We start from the raw sequence: 27,221 nt of genomic DNA on the forward strand, positions 1-27,221 counted from the left end.
AGCTCTCAATTTTCCTACCCTCACCTATGGTCACGAGCTGTGGGAACGAACAAGATCCCGGATACAAGCGGCCGAAATGAGTTTCCTCCGCAGGGTGTCAAGGCTCTCCCTTAGAGATAGGGTGAGAAGCTCGGTCATCCGGGAGGAGCTCAGAGTTGAGCCGCTGCTCCTCCACATCGAGAGGAGCCAGATGAGGTGGCTGTGGCATCTGATTCGGATGCCTCCCGGAGGGCTCCCTGGTGAGGTGTTCCGGGCATGTCACACCGGGAGGAGACCCCGGGGACGACCCAGGACACGCTGGAGAGACGACGTCTCTCGGCTGGCTGTCCTGGGAACGCCTCGGGATCCCCCCGGAAGAGCTGTGGATAAAGTGGCTGGTGAGAGGGAAGTCTGGGTGTCCCTGCTAAACCTATTGCCCCCGCAACCCAACCTCGGATAAGCGGTAGAAAATGGATGGATGATACTTTCCACATGCAATAGGTCCAGGATCACATGCCTCACAAATGAAAGAAAACAAACACGTCAACATGGGTTGACTAACAAGTGTCCACTACACTATATGTGTTGCTTGCCACTTTGCTGAGCTCCTCACGGCATTTGAGTAATGCTTCTTTTGACTGCATTAGTTTTGAGCAAATATTTTATTTGCAATACAATACAATAAAATACATCAACAATCCTTACACTGTTTCATTGAATAACTGCTAAAACCATTACAAGTTTAAGATTTATTAAGAGAATCTAAAATGGGAGCTGTTTAATTAACCAGTATATAAAATATTTTGTCAACAGTACACATATATACTCAGACTGCCACTGAAAAATCTTTCTTTCTTTTTTTTTTTTTTTTTTTGGTCCTGTTCAGCTGTTAGGTCAAACAGAAAGGAGGATCTGTATCCCTTTTAATTCCGGAACAGTTTAACTGTGACACAGGGGAGTTTTTAAGCTGCCACTGTGGTTCTTTATATTGATGGATTTTTATTGAAAATTTCGGTCAGACAGAACACATTTTTTAAAGGGGAGTGACAGGAGAAAAAAAAGGGGAAAGACAGTGAAAAGATAAGTAAATAATATAGGAAGAGAACACAACAAAAGACAGTACATTAGCTGTAAGTAAGATGAGGAAAGTAAATCATGATATGCCTAGTACAATGACACAGATTCTAATGTTGTATGGGGCAGTTGTTCTACACCCTGTGAAGGAAGGACAGGACAATATAGGACAGGGCTGGCATAGACAAGGACAGGAGGGAAAGCATGCAGGACAGAGGTAGTGGTGAAGTGTGCGGGAGTGGCTATGTAAATTCTAAACATCTTTAGAAACAGAGTGCAAGTGAGGGGATACCCAGGAAGTTAGCATAGTTATAAGTTATCGCAGTGAATGAGTGGCCCCACACCAAGCAAATAAGTCCCAGAGGTGAGTATCTACGGAATCATGCAAGTGAATTGACTCCGTCTTGCATGCACAATAACCTTCAGAGGTGACCTGTAATTGCTGCGTCTGCATTGTGGGGGCTGAGGACCCAACACCATCCACCCAGGAGGCAGGGTCAGGTCCAGAAGCCCACCCGAGAAGGGCCCAGTGGACGGGTCACCACCCACACCGAGGGACCCAGGGGGTTGACTGGCCCCACCGAAGCAACCCAAAGCTGGCCTGCCGACATTGCACAGAAAGTAGCAGGAGGTTGATGCTGTTGGTTCACTCTTTGAACAGAACAACCAAAGTCATTGTTCTACTCATATCAAAAAGGTTAGAGTACATCAGGACGTATGAAACAGCAGGATCAGTTTTTTTGTGCAATATCCTGTCAGAGGACTCTTTTTGAGATGTTACCAATGAACATATGGACCAACCCTGGTAGAAAGGCACAAAAAAGCAGATTGAGCTTTTGCCCCTGACATCATATGGATTTTTATTTTATTTTAGTGGCACCATTTGGATACTGGTTAAAAACTAAATTGACTCTCAGTTTAGCATATGACTCAGCAGTTCTGACGATAGATAAGTCATATTCAAATTAAACAGAGGATGGGGATATCATTTTTGCTTCAGGAATACTGCTCAATGTAATTAGAAGACCAGACCCTGCCGAAGAACTTCATTCATTTTCAACTTCTGCCTGCTGCTTAAAGTCTAATAATCTGAATTCATTATCAGTCTCTTGTACTCACCCAAAGAGCTGTGGCGATTTCTCTTTTCAGACCGTTACAGCCACTTTTTAGAATGCATTACCATCAATAAGATTTTATATGTTAGAGGATCATTAATAAAAGTTGAAAGTCTGCTATCTAAATGTAAATTTAATTATTTTAATAAAGATGTCTTTTTCCTTGAATTTTGCCGCTGTCGTATATTGGGGTGCCATGGCACGTCCAAGCCTGTCTGTCGCTGCCAAATCAGTGAGATCTGGCGGCAAGCTACACTGTGCTTTTTCATCTCAGGCGTTTGCACTGCAGCAACAATCACACAATTTCCCCATTCTGTCACAAATCAGGACAGGCAGAGCTTATCATGTTATGTCAGCGACATTTCTTGCTCACTGGACTACAGCAATACCCCTGTACAGCGTGTTGCTTTTCATAGAATACATCACTTCCTAGCATTAATATATACACTGGATATATATATATATATATATATATATATATATATATATATATATATATATATATCAGTATGTAAAATGAGGCTCCAAAATCGTGACAAATAAAAGCCATTCGCCCAGCTATCAGACACTGTAGGCGTGTCACTTAATGCGCTGAAAACAAACCCCACACAGCTTTCACCCGTCAGTTATATACTTTCGTCTCATCTCGTATATGCTGACACATCCATATATGTTTGCAAATGTTTGCTGCGACAAGAGGCATTACTAGTGGGCTAACAGGGTTCCGGACACCATGGACTGGCAGCAGTGTCGTCCAATACATCACTGCCTGACTCGGCTTTGTGGCATGTGTGGGTCCACATATCAAAAACACTTCAAGGAATGTTAACTGTTTATTAAACACAGCGGCATACGTTATTGAGGCTGTGTTTTCACACTACACACATTTGAGCACATAGTATCTGCTAGTTATAAATCCACAGTGCTTTGCGTTTCAACATATTAGAATAGACTGAAAAACACGAAATACATAACACTTAGGAATGTAAGTATTAACACTGACCTGTTCTTTAAATTGTGGCATCCGGGGAAGATACATTTGTAGGGGTGTTGGGATAGTTATGTTTATAACTGCACCTTGCAGTGGTAGAAATGGGTGCTCAAAAAATCCGGACAACTGAAATGGTGAAAAGGAGTTTAACACTTATTGTATTTTCTAACATATTTAATGTGTTGAGAAACAAATCTCTGAATTCATTTTACAGGGTCTTTAAACATATTTATTCAGTTCACGCAACCGTTCCACATTGCTTTCTATCACTCACTTTGTGTTTGAGAATTACACATAATTGCTGTGATTTGAGTCTTTAAATAAATGTGCGTAAACAAGGAACTAAATGAGCTCATTTGGCCCTGCGTCAGTGCTGAAGTCATGATAATAAGTAGCATCGAACATAAATATTATATATCTGTACTCTTTGTGAGATCTTTTTGCCCTGGAAGCTGTTTTCGAGGAAGAACCGAGTCAAGTGCTGTACTTAATATGAGAAACTCAGAAAGGCCTAAACTGTTTTCTGATTGAACATATGGAAATGTCAAGGTAACTACCATATAAGTTACGGTACATTCTTCGTCACATCATGTTGGAATGAAACTCTTTGTGTGTACCCAGCTTTAATCATTATCTAAATCATCATCTAAATAAACCACAATTCCCCAAATATTTAACAAAAAAATTTACTAATTATTATATTAGTCAATATATTAATATTATATATTATTATAAATCAAGACCTTCGCCTTCCGGCTTAGTTCCTTCTTTACCACAACGGATCGATACAAAGTCCGCATCACTGCAGACGCTGCACCGATCCGCCTGTCGATCTCCCATTCCATTCTTCCCTCACTCGTGAACAAGACCCCAAGATACTTGAACTCCTCCACTTGGGGCAGGATCTCATCCCCGACCTGGAGAGGGCACGCCACCCTTTTCCGACTGAGGACCATAGTCTCAGATTTGGAGGTGCTGATTCTCATCCCAGCTGCTTCACACTCAGCTGCGAACTGCTCCAGTGAGAGTTGGAAGTCACGGCTTGATGAAGCCAACAGAAACCACATCATCTGCAAAAAGCAGAGATGCAATACTGAGGCCACCAAACCGGACCCATAAAAGTTATGAACAGAAACGGTGACAAAGGGCAGGCTTGGCGGAGTCCAAACCTCACAGGAAACGAGTCTGACTTACTACCGGATATGCGGACCAAACTCTGACTCCGGTCGTACAGGGACCGAACAGCCCGTATCAGGGGGTTCGGTACCCCATACTCCCGAAGCACCCCCCCACAGGACACCCCGAGGGACACAGTCAAACGCCTTCTCCAAGTCCACAAAACACATGTAGACTGGTTGGGCAAACTCCCATGCACCCTCGAGGACCCTGCCAAGAGTGTAGAGCTGGGCCACTGTTCCACGGCCAGGACGAAAACCACACTGCTCCTCCTGAATCTGAGATTCAACTTCCCGACGGACCCTGCTCTCCAGCACCCCTGAATAGACCTTACCACGGAGGCTGAGAAGTGTGATCCTCCTGTAGTTGGAACACACCCTCCGGTCCCCCTTCTTAAAAAGGGGACCACCACCCAAGTCTGCCAATCCCGAGTCACTGTCCCCGATGTCCACGCGATGTTGCAGAGGTGTGTTAACAAAGACAGCCCTACAACATCCAGAGCCTTGAGGAACTCCGGGGGAATCTCATCCACCCCCGGCCTTGCCACCGAGGAGCTTTTTAACCACCTCGGTGACCTCAACCCCAGAGATGGGAGAGCCCACCTCAGAGAACCCAGACTCTGCTCCCTCATGGGAAGGCGTGTCGGTGGAATTGAGGAGGTCTTCAAAGTATTCTCCCCACCGTCTCACAACGTCCCGAGTCGAGGTCAGCAGCGCCCCATCCCCACTATACACAGTGTTGATGGTGCACTGCTTCCCCCTCCTGAGATGCCGGATGGTGGACCAGAATTTCCTCGAAGCCGTCCAGAAGTCTTTCTCCATGGCCTCACCGAACTCCCCCCATGCCCGAGTTTTTGCTTCAGCGACCACCAAAGCTGCATTCTGCTTGGCCAGCCGGTACCCATCAGCTGCCTCAGGAGTCCCACAGGCCAAAAAGGCCCGATAGGACTCCTTTTTCAGCTTGACGGCATCCCTCACTGTTGGTGTCCAACTGTTGACAGCTCCGCCCCTATCTTCACCCGAGTGTCCAAGACATGCGGCCCCAAGTCCGATGACACGACCACAAAGTCGATCATCGAACTGCAACCTAGGGTGTCCTGGTGCCAAGTGCACGTGTGGACACCCTTATGCTTGAACATGGTTTCGTTATGGACAAGCCGTGATGAGCAGAGAAGTCCAATAACAGAACACCACTCGGGTTCTGATCGGGGGGGGCCGTTCCTCCCAATCACGCCCTTCCAGGTCTCACTGTCATTGCCCACGTGAGCATTGAAGTGCTGAACTGCTGTTTGGTGCATAGGCACAAACAACAGTCAGGACCCGTCCCCCCACCCAAAGGCGGAGGGAGGCTACCCTCTCGTCCACCGGGGTGAACCCCAAAGTGCAGGCGCCGAGCCGGGGAGCAATAAGTATACCTACACCTCCTCGGCGCCTCTCACCGTGGGTAACTCCAGAGTGGAAGAGAGTCCAACCCCTCTCGAGAGGACTGGTACCAGAGCCCAAGCTGTGCGTGGAGGCGAGTCCGACTATATCTAGTCGGAACTTCTCGACCTCACACACCAGCTCAGGCTCCTTCCCTGCCAGAGAGGTGACATTCCACGTCCCTAGAGCCAGCTTCTGTACCCGGGGATTGGATTTCCAAGGTCCCCGCCTTTGGCCACCGCCCAGCTCGCACTGCACCCGACCCCTATGGCCCCTCCCACTCTCCTTCGAGCCCCACCTCCAGGCCTGGCTCCAAAGGGGGGCCCCGGTGACCCGCGTCCGGGCAAGGGAAACCTGAGTCCATTTTTTTGTCTTCGTCATGAGGGGTCTTTGAGCCGTGCTTTGTCTGGTCCCTCACCTAGGACCTGTTTGCCATGGGTGACCCTACCAGGGCCGTGAAGCCCCAGACAACTTAGCTCCTAGGATCATTGGGACACACAAACCCCTCCACCACGATAAGGTGACGGCTCAAGGTGGGTGTCCTTTAAACCTACAGTGTAAATGCAGTTTAAGGGACGGATCACAGAATAACCTCACTTTCATTGTTAGCGTCATGGAAGCTGCATTAGAATTGCTCAGAGTTGAGGAATTATAATTTCCGTCTGAAGATGTCTGTTGAATATTTAGCACTCAGGAAAAAAAACAAGTTGCTCATTGAAATATCGTAACTCCGTAGTGCCCCCTTTTCATGCTAGTGATCCACTCACTAGTATAAAGTAGATCACTTCGCACAGTTGAAGCAAAGTCTGAGGCACGCATGCACAGACAGAAATTACTTTCTTTATTAGGAGGATTTGCAAGCGCTTAATCTGCTACTGTTGTCATCAGCATCCATGCTGTGCTGTAAAGCTTGACAAGCGAAGCACAAGTAACTTAGAGGCACAATAGATAAGCCAGAGCCCATCCACCTGAACCCCCTGTCCGTCAGTATTAGGGAAACAATAGGGACTAAATTTGTCGTTTCGACCAAACCTAACAATTTTAGAGTGTTCATATAGATGTAGTTAATCCATACAACCAAGAAGCTTCTGAGAAAGAGGCTGGTTTTCATCCACATTGATTTTTAATACTATTATATCTTAATATTGTTAACCGCCTCGTATGTTGCAGGAGAGAAGCTAAAAAAAGGTTCATTGCTATAGTTTGAATCATGCTCATGGTTGCCATATGCAAGAAAAACACAATGTTAACACATTTTCCACCTATATACATTAAAATGGTTTTTGCATTGCATAATTTGATAGAGGAGTGAACTTTAACTGTGTTTATCTAATGGGTTATTTTTCACAGTACTTTTAGGTGCTAGAAGTCTAGAATATTCTGAAATGTGAGCTCATTAACACCTTCCAAACACCTTTGAACAACACTTGAATGCACTCTACTGGATGCTGCCTGATCACATCAAAGTCTGCCAAGAAAAACAATTTCATATATGTATATTGCGTCTATTTGGAAACATAGTCGGTGACAGTCAGTGCATTTTGGCCTACTGGTGGCATGGGCGCTTTCACAAATTACCAGGAACTTTTAGTTCCTAGGACAAAAAGTTCCTGTGGCCCATTGTTGTTTTGTGCTCACACAGAATCCAACGTCCCTTTGCCGCCAACTAGAATGAGACCTGGAATGTCGTGACACCAACAATCCTGTGTATTTACCCATGCCAATAAGAGTTGCCATCACCCTATGGAAACTCGCAATAAAAACATAAGAGTACAGGAGTAAATCCCATCTGTCTTGATAGTGTTTTATATATAACACACTTCTGTGCTGTGGTGGACAATGTTCTCATGGCTAACATTATAAATCTATCAAGTAGCAAGAAAATTAACGAAATGGTGTCAATCGCGGTTTCCACATTTGATGGTTCCTATATTCCGATCCTTGCGCCAGAGGAATATTACACATAGTACTTTAACTGCATAGGATGGTATTCTGTCATTTTGTAGGCAGTGGTGGATAAGAAGGGGTCTTCTGGAACATTTTTTGGGGGGTAAAGGGGGAGCCAGCAATATGTATATAATATATACATACAATAATATACTCAACCTGACACGGCTTGCCTCTCTGAGAGCATCCAAGAGAAACACAAACATTCACTTCATGACGTGTAGTGTTTGCACACCAGACCCAGCCTCAGAACAAGACTGTCAGACAGGGAAATGTTGTTAAGAGGCAGTGTGATGGCCTGGGACAATATCAGCACTGGATCAGAATTCCCTTCACTGCCTTGCTCTGCTCTTCAGATGTAAATCAAGTTAATAAAGCTGCTTTTAGTTTGCAGTTTTTGTAACAATGTGTAACGCTATCTGCATTCTTTTAACATTTGGCCTGATTACAACATCACTATCTGGCAATATGTGTTGCAATGTTCATTACACATCACGTGGGGAAAAAAAGTATTACAGAATTGTCATGAAACTTGGTTGGGAAATGAGTAAAAATTTCAAGATGAATGCTTCTGCCTCACTTTGTGTGAACAGGATGAGTCACTTGAGTGACATTCTTCAAATTTCTATAACTCAAAGATGAACTGATGTGATCTGGGCAGTCAAAAGCTCAGTTCACATGCATTTAATATTTACTGTAGAGATGCAATGAAGTTTTATCATCAAATGCAGTCACAATTCCTCCCACGTCTGCAGTTGCTCACCTTAAACTTGTTCAGATGAGCCTCTGACCCGAGATGGTCAGAAATGCTCATTAATAGAGTTTATATCCATAATATGTTTCAATTAATATTAAAATAAACTACAGTAATCGTGGTGGTTGTTAAAGCAGGTGGACTAAACACTGACAATGTATTGGGAAACAGGAGCTGAATGAATAAATATATAATATATAAATATAATGATAAATAATGAAAAGTACCAAAAAATACAAGAGAAGGGATGTTGCCTCAAAACGGGGGTCAAATAACCTTTTATAGAACATGTCTTTCAGCTTGTCCCGTCAGGGGTCGCCACAGCGATTCACTTGCATGATTTGCTTGGCTAAGTTTTTACGCTGTATTTATTCCCTTCCTGACGCAACTCCCTCATTTTCATCCGTGCTTGGGACCGGCAGTGCCTGGATATTGACACTGACTGGGAAGGTAAAATAACCTTTACTTACGTTTAGTATAAATAAACAGAAAAGAACAACATTCCAACAGAAAATGACTAGAAAAACACAGACCAGATATAGACTATTCACAAACACGAGACACAGTTAGTTGAACAAGAGTAATGAAGGCAGCTGATTGGCTGACACAAAAGAAGGGTGGGATTTGTGGGGGGATGCCACTGGCTCAAGTGTGACTGATGAGACCATTTGAAAACAATACTGTGATCACAAGGAGTGTGTGTGTGTGTGTGTGTGTGTGTGTGTGTGTGTGTGTATATATATATATATATATATATATATATATATATATATATATATATATAGTTATAACAATGTAACATCCTGTCTATTACAGTGTAACAGTTCATTTGCCAGACTTCTGTGCTGGCAATGTGTATTCAGGTTCCACTCAGTGCCAGTGTGATTGGGGCGGGGTTGTCTGTCTCTATATGTGCCCTGTGATTGACTGTCAAACAGTCCAGAGTATACAGCTGTATAGAGATGACAAACTTTTAATTTAAATGGATGAATCAAATTAAAAAGCTGCTTTTTTTAGTTCAGGAAATGTATTTTTGTATATCTGTAAATATTTAATGTCATAAAACTGCAAAGATTGATTCACGATTCATTAATCCATCCATCCATCCATTTTCTACCGCTTATCCGAGGTCGTGTCGCGGGGGCAGTAGCTTTCGCAGGGACGCCCAGACTTCCTTCTCCCCAGCCACTTCATCCAGCTCTTCCGGGGGGATCGGGAGGCGTTCTCAGGCCAGCCGAAGGACGTAGTCTCTCCAGCGTGTCCTGGGTCGTCCCCGGGGTTGTCCCCGGGGTCTCCTCCCGGTGGGACGTGCACGGAACACCTCACCAGGGAGGCGTCCGGGAGGCATCCGAAACAGATGCCCCAGCCACCTCATCTGGCTCCTCTCAATGTGGAGGAGCAGCGGCTCTACTCTGAGATCCTCCCGGATGACCGAGCTTTTCACCCTATCTCTAAGGGAGAGCCCGGACACCCTGCGGAGGAAACTCATTTCATCCGCTTGCATCTGGGATCTTGTTCTTTCAGTCACGACTCACAGCTCGTGACCATAGGTGAGGGTTGGAACGTAGATCGACCGGTAAATCGAGAGCTTCGCCTTCCGGCTAAGCTCCTTCTTTACCATAACGGATCGATACAAAGTCCGCATCACTGCAGACGCTGCACTGATCCGCCTGTCAATCTCCCGTTCCATTCTTCCCTCACTCGTGAACAAGAGTCCCCTTGAGCCATCACCTTATCGTGGTGGAGGGGTTTGTGTGTCCCGATGATCCTAGGAGCTAAGTTATCTGGGGCTTCACGCCCCTGGTAGGGCCACCCATGGCAAACAGGTCCTAGGTGAGGGAGCAGACAAAGCAAGGCTCAAAGACCCCTTATGAAGAAGACCAATTATGGACTCAGGTTTCCCTTGCCTGGACGCGTGTCACCGGGGCCCCCCTCTGGAGCCAGGCCTGGAGGTGGGGCTCGAAGGAGAGCGCCTGGTGGCCGGGCCTGCACCCATGGGGCCTTGCCGGGCACAGCCCGAAAGGGTAACATGGGTTCCCCTTCCCATTGGCTCACCACCTGTGGGAGGGGCCATAGGGGTCAGGTGCAGTGCGAGCTGGGCGGTGGCCGAAGGCGGGGACCTCGGCGATCCGATCCCTGGCTACAGAAGCTGGCTCTTGAGTTTGTTGTCACATTTCTGTCGGGCCAATTATACATTATTCGTGCACTCACCGTAGTAGTTTCGCCACGCTGCACTATTTGCATATCTGTTGTTGACCAATACTGGCCACTCATACCAGAGTAGCATCTGCACCACTTGCACACTGACTGAGGAGTATCTGCAACATTTGCACAATCAACATTGAAGGAACCTGTGTTTAAAATCTCCTATTCCTCTTGTGGTTCCCAGCGTGCTCGTTTTCGTGAAAGAACTACGTTCATAACAATGTATTAAAAAACCAACCAATTTATTCCTGACAGAGGAGTCTATACATCTTGCAGAGCTCTGGGTTCGTAACTATCCCTATCTTATCCTTAGCAGATAGAGTAGTCGAACAAAACTATCTGATTCTACTCCAGACTTATACAATGTTTCAAAGTGAAAGTATGGAATCGCTGTCGTCTGATTGGTCCATGGTCTCATCTGACGTCATGGTTGCTCTGCAGAATGATGACCATTTGCCGCTGGCTCCAGATGCCGTCTCCAGACGCCGTCCCACATTCCTGAATCTAATGTTTATAGTGGCTCCCCGCAGTCCTTTTCTTCGTTGACATCTGTTCTTTATTGTCTCCAGATACACCCTGATGGGGGGGGCTTTCCTGCAATAAACTCCTACCCCCTTATCTGATTATACTGCAATACACATCCTTGCTTACCTTCCAAACCAGTTACATCATGAAACTCTATATTATATTATATTACATATAGAATTACATATTAGAATATAAAGTATTCTATATTACCTTGAACATTGTCCCAGACTATCGCACTACTAGTCACTTTAAACTGCATACATTCCTTGAAGTCTTGACGCCCTTTGCACAATGGTCATTGCACCGGACTCTTGCTATATTAGTCATTCAAACTGCTCTAAGTGCGAGAGGACTCTGCATCTTTTTGCACAATTGTCAAAAAAAAATAATTTTAAAAAATTCCTTGTGTGTTTTTTGGACATACTTGGCAAAATAAAGATGATTCTGATTCTGATTTCATTTTACTCATGAAGTAAATGCCAAGAGTACTAATACCCAAGAGGTTTTGTAGGATGTTAACTATGAAGAATCATTATCATCCAGCATAATCAATTGACAAAAAAAATAAAAATAAATCGTCATTCTCATTATTTTGTCCCCGCAGATCCCTCAGGTGAGCTACGCCTCCACAGCTCCAGAGCTGAGTGACAACACACGTTACGACTTCTTCTCTCGGGTGGTGCCGCCTGACACCTATCAGGCTCAGGCCATGGTGGATATCGTCAAAGCCATGCGCTGGAACTATGTCTCCACTGTGGCATCCGAGGGAAACTACGGGGAAAGTGGTGTGGATGCATTCATTCAAAAGTCTCGAGAGAACAGTGAGTCTTTGTTCTGTTCTCAAACAACAAACATTCTATCCGCTACTGTCAACGCCAATATAATGATATAATCCTGTATATACTTTATGTGTGTGATAAGCAGAACCTGTACTAAAACCTAGCTCAGATGACGTCACTGTGTAAAATTCCATCCATCCATTTTCTACATCACTGTTCAGGCTCCCAGCTAACATCAGGCGAAAGGCAGGTGCCAGCCTGGACGGGTTGCCAGTCAATCACAGGGCAGATACTGTATAGAGACTGATAACCATTCATACTAGCATTCACACCATCACTGAGTGGGAACCGAACCCACGCTGCCTGCAAAGTTAGGCAGGAGAATCACTACTACATAGACAGTGACCACAGTGCAGAGTCCAATACCTACATTTATCTTTGAGACAAACTTGATCAATGTATAATACGGTTTAAAAAAATTCTTAGTATGATGATATCCTATGCTCAAAATTTAGGGAAGTGTTTGTTAATCTAATCCTGTATCAACAAACAATTCAATTCAGAGTCTGTTTGTGCTATCAATTTGGAAAAGAGTCAATAGAAATGTTTGGAAGAGGGCAACCACAATTTCCAAGTGATTCATGTCAATATCCATATCAATATTTATGTTTTTTTAATGATTATATAATTTATCTATTTATTTCAGATTTAAGTAATTACAACCCCAATTCCAATGAAATTGGGACGTTGTGTTAAACAATAAAACCAGAATACAATGATTTGCAAATCATGTTCAACCTATATTTAATTGAATACACTACAATGACAAGATATTTAATGTTCAAAGTGATAAACTTTTTAGCAAATAATCATTAACTTAGAATTTTATGGCTGCAACACGTTCCGGGAAAGGCGGAAAAAAAGACTGAGAAAGATGAGGAATGCTCATCAAACACCTGTTTGGACCATCCCGCAGGTGAAGAGGCTAATTGGGAACAGGTGGGTCCCATGATTGGGTATAAAAGGAGCCTCTCTGAATTGCTCAGTCATTCACAAGCAAAGATGGGGCGAGGTTCACCTCTGTGAACAAGTGCGTGAGAAAATAGTCAAACAGTTTAAGGACAATGTTCCTCAATGTACAATTGCAAGAAATTTAGGGATTTCATCATCTACGGTCCATAATATCATCAAAAGGTTCAGAGAATCTGGAGAAATCAGTGCATGTAAGTGGCAAGGCCGAAAACCAACATTGAATACCCATGACCATCGATCCCTCAGGCGGCACTGCCTTAAAATCAATCAATGTGTATAGGATATCACCACATGGGCTCAGGAACACTTCAGAAAACCAATGTCATTAAATAAAGTTCGGCGCTACAACCGTAAGTGCAACTTGAAACTACTATGCAAAGCAAAAGCCATTTATCAACAACACCGAGAAACACCGCCGGCTTTTCTGGTCCGCAGCTCATCTGAGATGGACTGATGCAAAGTGCAAAAGTGTTTTGTGGTCCGACGAGTCCACATTTCAAATTGTTTTTGGAAATTTTGGACGTCGTGTCCTCCGGGCCAGAGGAAAAGAACCATCCGGACTGTTATGGACTCATAGTTCAAAAGCCAGCATCTGTGATGGTATGGGGCTGTGTTAGTGCCAATGGCATGGGTAACTGACACATCTGTGGAGGCACCATTAATGCTGAAAGGTACATAGAGGTTTTGGAGAAACATGCTGCCATCCAAGCGACGTCTTTTTCATGGACGCCCCTGCTTATTTCAGCAAGACAATGCCAAACCACATTCTGCATGTGTTACAACAGCGTGGCTTCGTAGCAAAAGAGTGCGGGTACTAGACTGGCCTGCCTGCAGTCCAGACCTGTCTCCCATTGAAAATGTGTGGCACATTATGAAGCGTAAAATACAACAACGGAGAACCCAGACTACTGAACAGCTGAAGCTGTACATCAAGCCAGAATGGGAAAGAATTCCACCTACAAAGCTTCGACAATTAGTGTCCTCAGTTCCCAAACGTTTATTGAATGTTGTTAAAATAAAAGGTGACGTAACAGTGGTAAACATGACACTGTCCCAGCTTTTTTGGAACGTGTTGCAGCCATAAAATTCTAAGTTAATGATTATTTGCTAAAAACAAGACAGTTTATCACTTTGAACATTAAATATCTTGTCTTTGTAGTGTACTCAATTAAATACAGGTTGAACAAGATTTTCAAATCATTGTATTCTGTTTTTATTTATGTTTAACACAACGTCCAAACTTCATTGGAATTGGGGTTGTACTTATTTTTGCCAACAGTGGGATAATATGATAAAGTAATGAACTTGCAAGAATAAAATACCCTTTTAACGCAGGAGTCATTTCGAAATTCAATCATTCCAATTGAGTAAATGGACTGATGTGCTCAAAAGTACATGATCCAAACCTTCTAAACTTTTAAATAAAATACTTATAACTGAACGGAATGATTTGCAAATAGATTTCAGCCTCGGAAATGTAACGTATTGAATGCAATATATCTGTTACTTTCTTATGATCAATAAAAATGCCTTGAAGTTCCCTTCATATTGCAGCCCTTCACAGCTTTAAGCTCTAACTAAGTCATGAGCGCTTACGGTCCACTTTCCACCTGTTCCATCTCCAGTTACAGTCATTCTTTCCAAGGGATTTTACTGTTTGAAGTCATGTCATACTGGAGCATGCCAAGAAGATCAGATGCAACATGTCTGCTGCATCCTGGAGGCTGACTTGTTGCATTAGCATTCCCTACCTTTGTCCACTGCTTTATGAATACATCAGTGTCACTCAGTGTTCTCAATTTACTGAACTTATAGCCAGTTACAACCAAAAGGACTAACAATGTCAAGCCCAATGGTTACTGATCGATTGAGCACTAACAATATAATTCAAGCACAAAGTATGCAAGCACCCGTGTGAATGTTATTAACACCTTGACTGTAAATGTCTCATTGGAGGTTGTGAACATTATTTAATGTTTCTGGGAACTGAAATTGTGTCTCCTCTTACATAAGCTCGTCTATTATACTTCCTTGTACAAGCTTAACAGGAGTTATTTTTAAATTGAAAGCCTTCCATACACATTAGAAGGAGAATAGGACTGCAATACATTGCATTAAAATGACAAGTCTTCACATTGAAGATACTATCACTGACAACTTGGACACTTTCACCTTGGAATTTAAAGATTGTCGGATAGTTGATTCACTCCTAATTGTGCCGTCTTTTAAACCCACTCACGTGAATCCCTTTGTAGCAACATGTAATTTTAGCAAAGTTGATATGCAGAGAAAAATCATAAGATAACAATGTTTTGGAACAAAAATATTCCATTTGCGCTGTGTTTAAAGATTGTTCTTTTTACAATCTTTGATTGGCAGTTTAGTTTTTTTTTGTTTTTTTTTACAACCCCAATTCCAATTAAGTTGGGACATTGTGTTAAACATAAATAAAAACAGAAAACATCCATCCATCCATCCATTTTCTGAGCCACTTCTCCTCACGAGGGTCGCGGGCGTGCTGGAGCCTATCCCAGCTGTCATCGGGCAGGAGGCGGGGTACACCCTGAACTGGTTGCCAGCCAATCGCAGGGCACATACAAACAAACGACCATTCGCACTCACAGTCATGCCTACGGGCAATTTAGAGTCTCCAATTGAGGCATGTTTTTGGGATGTGGGAGGAAACCGGAGGGCCCGGAGAAAACCCACGCAGGCACGGGGATAACATGCAAACTCCACACAGGCGGGGCCGGGGATTGAACCGGGGTCCTCAGAACTGTGAGGCTGACGCTCTAACCAATCGTCCACCGTGCCGCCACAAACAGAAAAAAATGATTTGCAAATCATGTTCAACCTATATTTAATTGAATACAATACAAAGACAAGATATTTAATGTTCAAACTGATAAACTTGATTGTTTTTTGCAAATAGTCATGAACTTAGAATTTTATGGCTGCAACACATTCCAAAAAAGCTGGGACAGGTGGCAAAAAAGACTGAGAATGTTGAGGAATGCTCATCAAACACCTGTTTGGAACATCCCACAGGTGAAGAGGCTAATTGGGAACAGGTGGGTGCCATGATCGGGTATAAAAGGAGCGTCCCTGAATTGCTCAGTCATTCACAAGCAAAGATGGGGCTAGGTTCACCTGTTTGTGAACAAGTGTGTGTGAAAATAGTCGAACAGTTTAAGGACAATGTTCCTCAACGTACAATTGCAAGGAATTTAGGGATTTCATCATCTACGGTCCATAATATCATCAAAAGGTTGAGAGAATCTGGAGGAATCACTGCATGTAAGCGGCAAGGCCGAAAACCAACATTGAATGACCTTCGATCCCTCAGGCGGCACTGCATCAAAAACTGACATCAATGTGTAAAGGATATCACCACATGGGCTCAGGAAAACTTCAGAAAAACAATGTCAGTAAATACAGTTCGGCGCTACATCCGCAAGTGCAACTTGAAACTCTGCTATGCAAAGCAAAAGCCATTTATCAACAACACCGCCGGCTTCTCTGGGCCCGAGCTCATCTAAGATGGACTGATGCAAAGTGGAAAAGTGTTCTGTGGTCACACGAGTCCACATTTCAAGTTATTTTGAGAAATTGTGGACGTCGTGTCCTACGGGCCAAAGAGAAAAAGAACCATCTGGACTGTTATGGACGCAAAGTTCAAAAGCCAGCATCTGTGATGGTATGGGGTTGTGTTAGTGCCAATGGCATGGGTAATTTACACATCTGTGAAGGCACCATTAATGCTGAAAGGTACACACAGGTTTTGGAGAAACATATGCTGCCATCCAAGCAACGTCTTTTTCATGGACACCCCTGCTTATTTCAGCAAGACAATGCCAAACCACATTCTGCACGTGTTACAACAGCGTGGCTTCGTAGTAAAAGAATACGGGTACTAGACTGGCCTGCCTGAAGTCCAGACCTGTCTCCCATTGAAAAAGTGTGGCGCATTATGAAGCGTAAAATACGACAACGGAGACCCCAGACTGTTGAACAGCTGAAGCTTTACATCAAGCAAGAATGGGAAAGAATTCCACCTACAAAGCTTCAACAATTTGTGTCCTCAGTTCCCAAACGTTAATTGAATGTTGTTAAAAGAAAAGGTGATGTAAAACAGTGGGAAACATGACCCTGTCCCAGCTTTTTTGGAACGTGTTACACCCATAAAATTCAAAGTTAATGATTATTTGCTAAAAACAATAAAGTTTATCAGTTTGAACATTAAATATTTTGTCTTTGTAGTGTATTCAATAAAATATAGGTGAAACATGATTTGCAAATCATTTGTTTCAATAACACAACGTCCCAACTTCATTGGAATTGGGGTTGTAAAAAAAACTTCAGATAAACTACAAAATATATATATTTTTTGTCATTTGTCCTTGGTCTTGACCTGTTTCTGTCACACCGATTGTGTGAGTTGAAAACCATGGCAACCGCTGAACTGTTGGACCAGCCAGAACACTTTCCATCTTATTTTAGCACGATCGTTGCTGCTAAAATCACTGTTTTAGAGTTGTTTGTACAAACATTATGCGACTCTGACAATCTTTATTTTGTGACGTTGGTTCATATAAATGACATAATAAAACTGAACAGGGAGCACCAGAACAAAAACAAACAAAAAAAAAAAAAGGAATGTCACAATGAAGACAGGACTTCTACTAAAAATAGTTTGTCTTTAAGACTTCAAAAAGCTATATTTTCATTTGGACACTTCCTATTGCAACATCAGTGAAATCCTCCTGTGGGATGAGGCTCCAGTGTCATTAAGGAAGATGAGATGAAACACTTTTCCTATTTGATGTCCCATTGCTGTCATCCGTCCTTGTTCTCTATGCACAAGTTCATGTTCCTCAGTGGATCCCTCTCTGTCTGAGCCTCTCTTTGAAAAGCACTCGTACCTCCTGTGTCCTTAGAGAGCACAGAGACGTGTGCAGTAATAGCAGCTGACATGTCACTTTACTCTCACCTTATGAAAAAGTGTGATACTGTACTTTCAGAGGAGAGTGCTCACCTGAAATCAGATTTATTCATCGCATTGGTCTAAAAGGCAATGCTTGTTTTTGTATGTGTGTTTATTTTCCCTGTTGTTACTCTGTCATTGGGGATGAAGCAGAGAGATAATTTTTTAAAATGTGAGTTGAACAAAAAAGTGGACCCCCATCTAAAATGACGGGGACATTATCCATCCATTTTCTGAGCCGCTTCTCCTCACTAGGGTCGCGGGCGTGCTGGAGCCCATCCCAGCTATCATCGGGCAGGAGGCGGGGCACACCCCGAACTGGTTGCCAGCCAATCGCAGGGCACATACAAACAAACAACCATTCGCACTCACATTCACACCTACGGGCAATTTTGAGTCTTCAATTCATGCATGTTTTTGGGATGTGGGAGGAAACCGGAGTGCCCGGAGAAAACCCACGCAGGCAGGGGGAGAACATGCAAACTCCACACAGGCGGGGCCGGGGATTGAACCCGGGTCCTCAGAACTGTGAGGCTGACGCTCTAACCAGTCGTCCACCGTGCCGCCGGGGACATTATATTTAATTAATATGTATACTGTATGGCGGCACGGTGGCCGACTGGTTAAATGGATGGATGGATAATCCATCCATCCATTTTCTGAGCCGCTTCTCCTCACTAGGGTCGCGGGCGTGCTGGAGCCTATCCCAGCTATCATCGGGCAGGAGGCGGGGTACACCCTGAACTGGTTGCCAGCCAATCGCAGGGCACATAGAAACAAACAACCATTCGCACTCACAGTCATGCCTACGGGCAATTTAGAGTCTCCAATTAATGCATGTTTTTGGGATGTGGGAGGAAACCGCGACCCTAGTGAGGAGAAGCGGCTCAGAAAATGGATGGATGGATATAATATACAGTATACATCCATCCATCCATCCATTTTCTGAGCCGCTTCTCCTCACTAGGGTCGCGGGCGTGCTGGAGCCCATCCAAGCTGTCATCGGGCAGGAGGCGGGGTACACCCTGAACTGGTTGCCAGCCAATCGCAGGGCACATACAAACAAACAATCATTCGCACTCACATTCACACCTACGGGCAATTTAAAGTTGTCAATTAACCGACCATGCATGTTTTTGGGATGTGGGAGGAAACCGGAGTGCCCGGAGAAAACACACGCAGGCACGGGGAGAACATGCAAACTCCACACAGGCGGGGCCGGGGATTGAACTCCGGTCCCCAGAACTGTGGGGCAGAAGCTCTAACCAGTCGTCCACCGTTCCTGTATATTATATATTTATCAAAAATCGAAATCTTAAATCTAAACTTTTGTTCATCATTGACTTCCTCATCATTTAAGAAGGCTCTTGACACAAATCTGCCAGTGTGAATAATTTACACCACTATTCAAAATAAAGGAATATTGTAAGGAGAACATTAGCTGTAACCATGACAACCACAGTGAATTCTGTACAGTTTGTATCTGCACAAAGCATTCAGATGTGCAGCTCTGTAACTCCTTCACCACAAAGTTGTCTGCAACATGATGGAATACAGAATAGTGTCATGTGCTCAGAGAGGGGGAAAAAAACAAGACAAATGCACATTAGACTGTCATTTCCCTCTTTGATGTCAGCAATGAATGGAAGCAACTGACAGTGAGTGATACGTCACTCTATGCAACATCAAATGTGACTTTTCATGAGCGCTCTCACCATGTGAGCACTCGCTTTTACTTTAGCACTCTTCTCTTTAGACTATTTATTGTTGCGTTGCCTGAGTTCAGAGGGGCGCTCATGTTGTTCTGTCATTCTTGGAATGTGCAGAAAAGATCTGTCAAGATTGAAAACTGTTTAAAATAATTTCCTAAGTACAATGGTACTCGGAGCATAGCTCTCCACAAGGCCCAAGGCCAAATTGTGGAAACACTTTTGAATGTTGAGTTAGACTGTACCATTTACACTATAGTCAAACAGCAAAAAGCGAAAATACATTTCTTAATCTGGATCCGATATTTGTGTAGTATGAACTCACTAACCAAGAAGCAGAGGTGGGTAGTAACGCGCTACATTTACTCCGTTACATTTACTCAAGTAACATTTTCCATAAACTGTATTTGTCAGACTACTTTAAATGCACAGTACTTTTTACTGTTGCTTGAGTAGTTGTGAAGAAGTGAAGATGTGAAGAAGGATCGATGCTTTTACTCCGTTACAAGGATCGACATGCCGTTCGCTACTTTTATTTATTGTATTTATTCTTGCGTGTGCGCGTCTATTTTTAGACTCCATCTTCGACTTCCGCACAGGGTGCCTGTTGCGCCAATCAAACGGGATCACCGATGTCATTTTACTCCAATTCACCAATCAGATGACACAAGGCAGTCACATGACAGCGCACCTAGCGTTCGCGAGCCAATCAAAATGACTCATTTTTTTTGGGGGGGGGGGGGGGGGAACAGCTGCCAACAGCTTGTTATGCAGCTCTTAAATCGTGACTGCTCAAACTTTGATATTTCAGCCCACTTCAAACTTGAGAAAACACCTTGCGGTAAGTTGCAGATGTTTCTATTGTTGTTTTGGCAGTGGATATGGCAGCATTAGCACTATCCCTATGGTGTCGCACACGCACACACAATCACTAAGTCTGTTCAGCAAACAGCTTCTTCATGAAATTCTTTAAGCGAATAAAGCAAATAATATTTCTGTAAGGGCCCAATGTATGTGTTGTTGGTTTTGGGGCGGTTAAAAATTTAAATGGTGTAAACTCCCATATATTATTATTTTTTTATTTTATTTGATGTTTATGTTCTGATTAAAAAAAATAAATCAGAAGAACTCACAAGTTACTCTTTACTTGAGTAGTTTTTTCATTGAGTACTTTCTTACTCTTACTCAAGTAAATATTTGGATGAATACTTTTTACTTAAGTCATATTATTCTAAAGTAACAGTACTCTTACTTGAGTACAATATTTGGCTACTCTACCAACCTCTACCAATAAGCATTGCTCAATACCTAAATCAAAACCTCTGCCATGCGCAATAATGTTTTGATTGACAATGTCATCAAGATATTGACTTAACAAAATGTTTATTATTTTGGTTTTCATTTGCAGTGGTGTAGTTTTACACCACTGCATGATGCGGAGTAGTGTTTCTAACGTCTTGCACCTCTTGCGTAACAGCCTCTATGATTTTGTGGTTACAAACAAGATTTAACAGACTTGCTGAGCAGACATCCGCAGCTTTACACTCTGGTATAAATAAAATTAGGCCAGTTGAGGCAGACTCCGAGATCAGAAGCAACACAGACACCTGCTTGCTACAAAATATATCTAAAAGGTAATGTGCATCCCCAGGTCAACACACATATACAAATAGTGTACTTATCTACCAGTTTATCTAAGTCTTTGACAACTACTGGAAAATAGGACAAATCTTTTGCGCCAGCGCATGAGTCGAAATAATAATTTCTTCTATTTGGTGTCACGCTTGTCTACTAAGTGGCTTAAAGGCTGTTGTGGCTCAAGAAACACTGGTCAGTGTGTGTGAAGACTGAAAATCATTTATATTGAATCAACATGACGTAATGTTTAACTTATCGTACCTACTTTAACCTTCATATTAAACATGTCCACGTGGGTTTATCTTACATTTAAAAGAGATTGTGTTGATGTGTGGGCATCTCATGTTCACGGCACACGTGTGTAAGATGAGTGTAGGATGTACGAAAATGTGCTTGACAACATCCTCTGTTATCGCTGGCCATTACGATTCTCGGCAATGTAGGGGATAAGCCGAGAGCCTCCACTTCCACTCATGAGCTTCCAGCATGCTGACGTGAGGGCAGAGTTGCTGACAGATGAAACCGGTTGCCAATTGGCTTAAGAAAACAGCCATGCCAACACATGCTTTCAGTTGATCCATCAACCTTGGGGCCAGAGTGTAACTTGCGCCCTTGTATTATAAGCTGTGTCATCAATATACTGTAAACTTGAGTTTATGGTCTGAAGATTAAGAGCATGCTGCTCATAATACTCAATATCTAAATTAGGTTTGATTGTCCAAATACTTTTTTAACACCGCAATGTATTTGTTATTAAGTATTTGTTATTTAAAATGTTTGATATGTCCAGCAATTATAACAAAAATGAATCTAATTCAACTAATCAGCAGTTTGAAATCATTACGGCAGCGATCTTGTCACAATACGAAGTGGATGAGTGATTTATTTAGAAGCGGCAAGAATTCGGGGATCCAAAACAGGGTGGTTGTTCGTAGGACCAAGGATGGGTCAGGAAGCAGGAATGTGAGGAGGAGGAAGAGCTTGATGGCGTGCTTGGAGTGGGCAGCGAAGAGAGAGGCACAGAAGGAGCACTGGAAGCGGGAGAGAACATAACAGGTTGAGTACAGTTGCGGGTCGTCGGACAGGAACTTGCTTACAAGGATGAGAGAGTCGGCCTGTGTACCATAATAAAGTGTTCATACTCTGGCGATGAATTCCTGGATCTGGCAGGCTTATATGCAGGCAGTGATGAGTGCTGATTGATTGACTGTTTACTCCAAAACAGGGACTGCAGGACACCGACCATGACAGTAACCCACCTCAACAGACGCCTCCTGGCATCCTCCCAGGCTTGTCAGGATGCGCCTTGTAAAAGTCCCTAATCAGCGAGTCGTCCAAAATAAGCTTGTGCAAGATCCAGGAACGTTCTTCCACACCATAATAATAATGATAAATATTAAAAAACACAAAAAAACATAAACAGAAGGGCTGAAGCCACCAGAAACTGAAAGCTCCTGCCCCGGGGCCATACATCAAGGATGCGCGACACCGTTAAGGCAGGGTGGTCGTCTATGACACGGGTGGGGTTGGTGGTACGTCCGGAGGGCTAAGGGTTCTACTGGAAACGGGCTTAAGCAGGGAAACATAAAATGTTGGGTGGTACTTGAGGGATAGGGGGAGTTTAAACTATACCGAGGTGGCATTGATGTGTAGCCCTCACTGGCGGTACTCACAAAACCGTTGAACCCTCAGTTCACTGGGGAAAAGAAAACCGAAACCGATTGGCGTAGGAACGCGCCCTCGAAACGCTTCAGTAGGCACAGCGACTGGATCCCGTAGCGTCGAAGCGGCAGCCCGGTGCCGTTGAGCAGGCAGGAACCGTGGCGTTGAGCAGGCAGGACCCGTGGCGTTGAAAGAGTAAATCCGTTCGCGTTGAAAACAGTAAAAATCAGTTCGCGTGGAAAAACCAACCAATCCGTTTCTTGTGGAAAAACAGGTACCGAACCCCCAAAAAAAACTCTTCCTCCCCCGCCCATCTCCTGCTCTTTTTTCCCACGACCCACCTCCTTCCCCCAATCCCATTGGACACCCCAGTATCCATCCACACAAAGAACCAAACAAACTTTTAACTAGTTTTCACAACAGCAATTCAAACAAATACAGTTCAACACATTTTAGTCAGTACACCACAGATGATTTTGGTGATAGGAAAGAGACCAATAAAGCGTGGAGTGAGCTTACGGGATTCACTTTGGAGAGGGAGGTCACAGGAGGAGAGCCAAACCATTTGACCCACCTTGTATTCTGGCGTGGGAGAGCGATGTAACACCGTAACACGCCATGAAGGGAGATATACCTGTGGCGGAACTGGTGAGGGAGTTGTGGGCATATTCCACCCACCGGAGAAAGGTGTTGCAGGAGGCGCGGTTGCGTGCAGCAACGCAGCGAAGAGCAGACTCCAAGTTTTGGTTCGTCCGCTCCGTCTGGCCGTTGGATTGGGGGTGGGAGCCGGATGACAGACTGGCTGCTGGGCCCACCGCCTTGCAGAACTCTTTCCAAACCTGGGAGGAGAACTGAGGACCTCGGTCTGAGACAATGTCAAGTCGGAATGCCATGAAGTCTGAAAATGTGGAGGACTAGAAGGTTAGCGGAGGGCAACTAGGGAAGGGGTACATAATGGACACACTTGGAGAATCGATCAATGACGGTAAGGATGATGGTGTTACATTCAGAGGAGGGTAGGCCGGTAACAAAGTCCAGTGAAATGTGGGACCAAGGGCTACTCGGAATGGATAAGGGGCGCAGCAGACCAGTTCGGGGTTGATGCAAAGCTTTACTCCGGGCACAGACAGAGCAGGCTAGGACAAACTTACGGGTGTCTTTAGCCAGACTGGGCCACCAGAAGTGTCGTTGAATGAAATGAATGGTTCGTGTGATTCCGGGATGACAGGTTAGTTTGGAGTTATGGGCCCACTAATGTCCGAAGAGACGGTCAGGGGGTCTGGTCTTGGGTTGGGTTCTCTGAGGTTTCTTAACAACTTGTTCGATTTCCCATGTGGCAGCCCCAACGAAGCAGGAAGAAGGAAGGATAGGCTCTGATTCCACCGGACTGGAGGGGGTGAATAGAGGCGGGAGAGGGTGTCAGGCTTGCCGTTATGGGAACCAGGGTGGAAGGAGAGGCTAAAATTGAACCGACTGAGAAACAATGCCCAACGTGCTTGATGGGGGTTCAGGCGCTTGGCGGAACGGAGATAAGCGAGGTTTTTGTGGTCACTCCATATAATAAAGGGAGAGACGGTCCCCTCCAGCCAGTGCAGGGGTGGAGAGTGGTATTTTCTTTTCAACAAAAAAATAACCTGGCCCCGAGGGGCAAAGAAGAGGGCCGCATGAGACCGGAGGCAAGGGAGTCGCAGATCTACTTTTCTGTAGCCTCTTTTTTGTGACGGGAAAGGTTAAAGAGGCGGCTGGAGGGAAGAGGGGCTCCCGGCAGGAGGTCAATGGCACAGTCATAGGGGCGGTGGGTGGTGGGCGGGTGGGGTTTAGAGATGGCAAGATCCTTACTGAAAACAGGAGAGAGGTCGTGATATTCTTCTGGGACTCGGGAGAGATCGATTGGAGTAACTCGTTGCTGAAGTTTGCTGGAGGTCGGGAAAGCCGAAAGGAGACAGTGGGAGTGGCAGAAGTGACCCCAACCAGTGATTGACAGGTGGATCCAATCTATGGCGGGGTTGTGTTTCTTGAGCCAAGGGATACCAAGGACTAACGGAGTTCCCGGGGAAGGAATGACAAAGTGCTGGAGGGTTTCATGGTGATTACCTGAAATGAGCAGGTTGAACGGTGCAGTTTGGTGGTTGACAGGGGAGATGAGTCGCCCGTCCAGGGCCGTAACCTTCTTAGGGAATGGGAGGGGCTCGAGGGGAAGCTGGAGCTGAGACGACAAGCCCTCATGAATAAAATTGTCATCTGCGCCGGAGTCAATGAGGGCTGTGCCAGAAGTGTTTTGTGAACGGGACCAAGAATACACGAGGGAATGGTCATACGGGAGGGAGAGTTTGGGGAGTGTTGGTTTGGCTCACCACGGTGCTCTTGGGTCGTGCTGAGCCCGGTCTTTTGGTTTTATGGGGCAATTGGCTATGACGTGACCCGGCTGTCCACAATAAATACATAATCGGTGAGTGAAGCGGCACTGACGTTTCACGGGGTCTAAACGGGTCTTGCTAGTTGCATGGGCTCCTATGGTCCGGTGGAGGGTGAAGAGGAGGCAGCGGGGGGTTCAGGGTGTGGTGGAGTGGGTGGAGGCGTTGTGCCCGTGGACGATGTTCTACTGCGTGGTGGGTTTGTCCCTGCCTGTGAGCTCGTCTTTGAGTGGCTCTGATAATCCTTTAAAAAAAAAAAATCCCTCTTAAAGCGCCATTGTCTCAACCACATTCACTCGGCAAGTATTCTTAACTCTATGGAGTACGATGCCACAGAACTTGAACCTTGGGTGAGAGCTAGGAGGTGCCGAGTGGCTTTCATACCCTTGTCGGGGCGGTCGAAAACTTTTTTGAGCTCGTCCGAAAATGAATTAAATGACACGAGGACAGTAGAGGAATTCTGCCTAAGTGCGGTAGCCCATTTGGCAGCTCTTCCACGCAGGAGGTTAATGATAAATGTGATATTAGATTTGTCTGTGGGAGGATAGCTGAAGTAGCTCTGGGAGGACAGGAGAGATACTTGTGTGAGGGTATTCAATGAGTCCATGATCCCGCAGAGGGCTTTGTCCTGTCTGCCTATGATGGGCAAGTGCTTCCCTCAACGTTTCCGGTGTTGCTGGGTCCATGATGGCCAGAGTATTCTGTCACGATATGAAATCGTATAAAATTTGACTTGACCCAAAAGCAGACTGAGGCGGAGGGAGTAGATGAGAATGGTTTATTTAGACGCGCCAAGAGTTCAGATATCCAAGACGGGTCGTTGTTCGTAGGACCAAGGAAGGGTCAGGAAGCGGGAACGTGAGGAGGCGGAATACCTTGACGGCGTGGTTGGAGCGGGCAGAGAAGCTGGAGGCGGAGGATCACTGGAAGCAGGAGAAAACACAACAGGTTGAGTACAGTTACTGGTCATTGGATAGGAACTTGCTTACAAGGATGATTGAGTTGGCGTGTGTACCACAATAGAGTGTTAATACTCTGGCAATGAATTCCTGGATCTGGCAGGCTTATATGCAGGCAGTGATGAGTGCTGATTGAAGACAGAGAGAGAGAGAGAGAGCGAGAGAGAGAGAGAGAGGCGAGGCACTAATCGCCCGTCAAGCTCAAAAGGGGACTGCAGGACACCGACCATGACAGTTCTAATGCCTTGCTCAAGGGAACAGCAACAATAGTCAGAAATCAGACCAGCTTCTCTCCATGAACTAGTTTCCCTGACCTCTTTTATATCCAAATTAATAATAGAGACCAGAAGTAATTCAACATTGAGCAAAAACATTAATTCTCTGTCCACCACTCTTCCTGCACATGCACATGCTTAACTTTTCCATATGCTGTTTTAATACAGTATATAATTGTGACAAAATTTTTAAGAATCATCTAAGAAAAATATTTAAATCTAGATGTATATTTTTATGTGTAGAATGTCAGGTGTCAAGAACATGTGACTTGCAGGTGTTTCTTTTAAGAGATAAACATGCAAACTACAGCAGTGTTTTACCTACACAAGCTTTACTTGAGCGGGCCGCCCAAGAAAATGAAACTAGAATCCACCCACAATCCCCAACAACAAACAAACAAACATGCATGCTCAAACTGTACAGACGCAGGAAAACCTCTACCTCAAGGCTTTGCACCATGCTTTGTCAGCTAACGAGCTAGCTTGTTTCACTAGTCGTCCGATTATTACATCCAATAATGGATGTAAAATGGCCGCGCGGCAGGAGATTGTGTCGTGCGGCCAGCTCCGGGGCTCTGT

General features: G+C 44.5%; 1 protein-coding gene across 4 annotated transcripts in view; it reads left to right on the top strand.

Annotated features, from left to right (window-relative positions):
* LOC133488347 (metabotropic glutamate receptor 4-like) overlaps positions 1 to 27,221 on the top strand; it is a 217,301-nt gene that overhangs the window by 137,882 nt on the left and 52,198 nt on the right. For all 4 annotated transcript variants that reach the window (XM_061796089.1, XM_061796099.1, XM_061796106.1 and 1 more), the window contains one exon: positions 11,795 to 12,011. In XM_061796089.1, coding sequence (XP_061652073.1) covers positions 11,795 to 12,011 — 217 coding nt within the window. The remainder of the gene's footprint in view (positions 1 to 11,794; positions 12,012 to 27,221) is intronic.

The sequence above is a fragment of the Phyllopteryx taeniolatus genome, chromosome 1 (assembly GCF_024500385.1).
Source record: "Phyllopteryx taeniolatus isolate TA_2022b chromosome 1, UOR_Ptae_1.2, whole genome shotgun sequence".
NCBI classification, from domain to species: domain Eukaryota; kingdom Metazoa; phylum Chordata; class Actinopteri; order Syngnathiformes; family Syngnathidae; genus Phyllopteryx; species Phyllopteryx taeniolatus.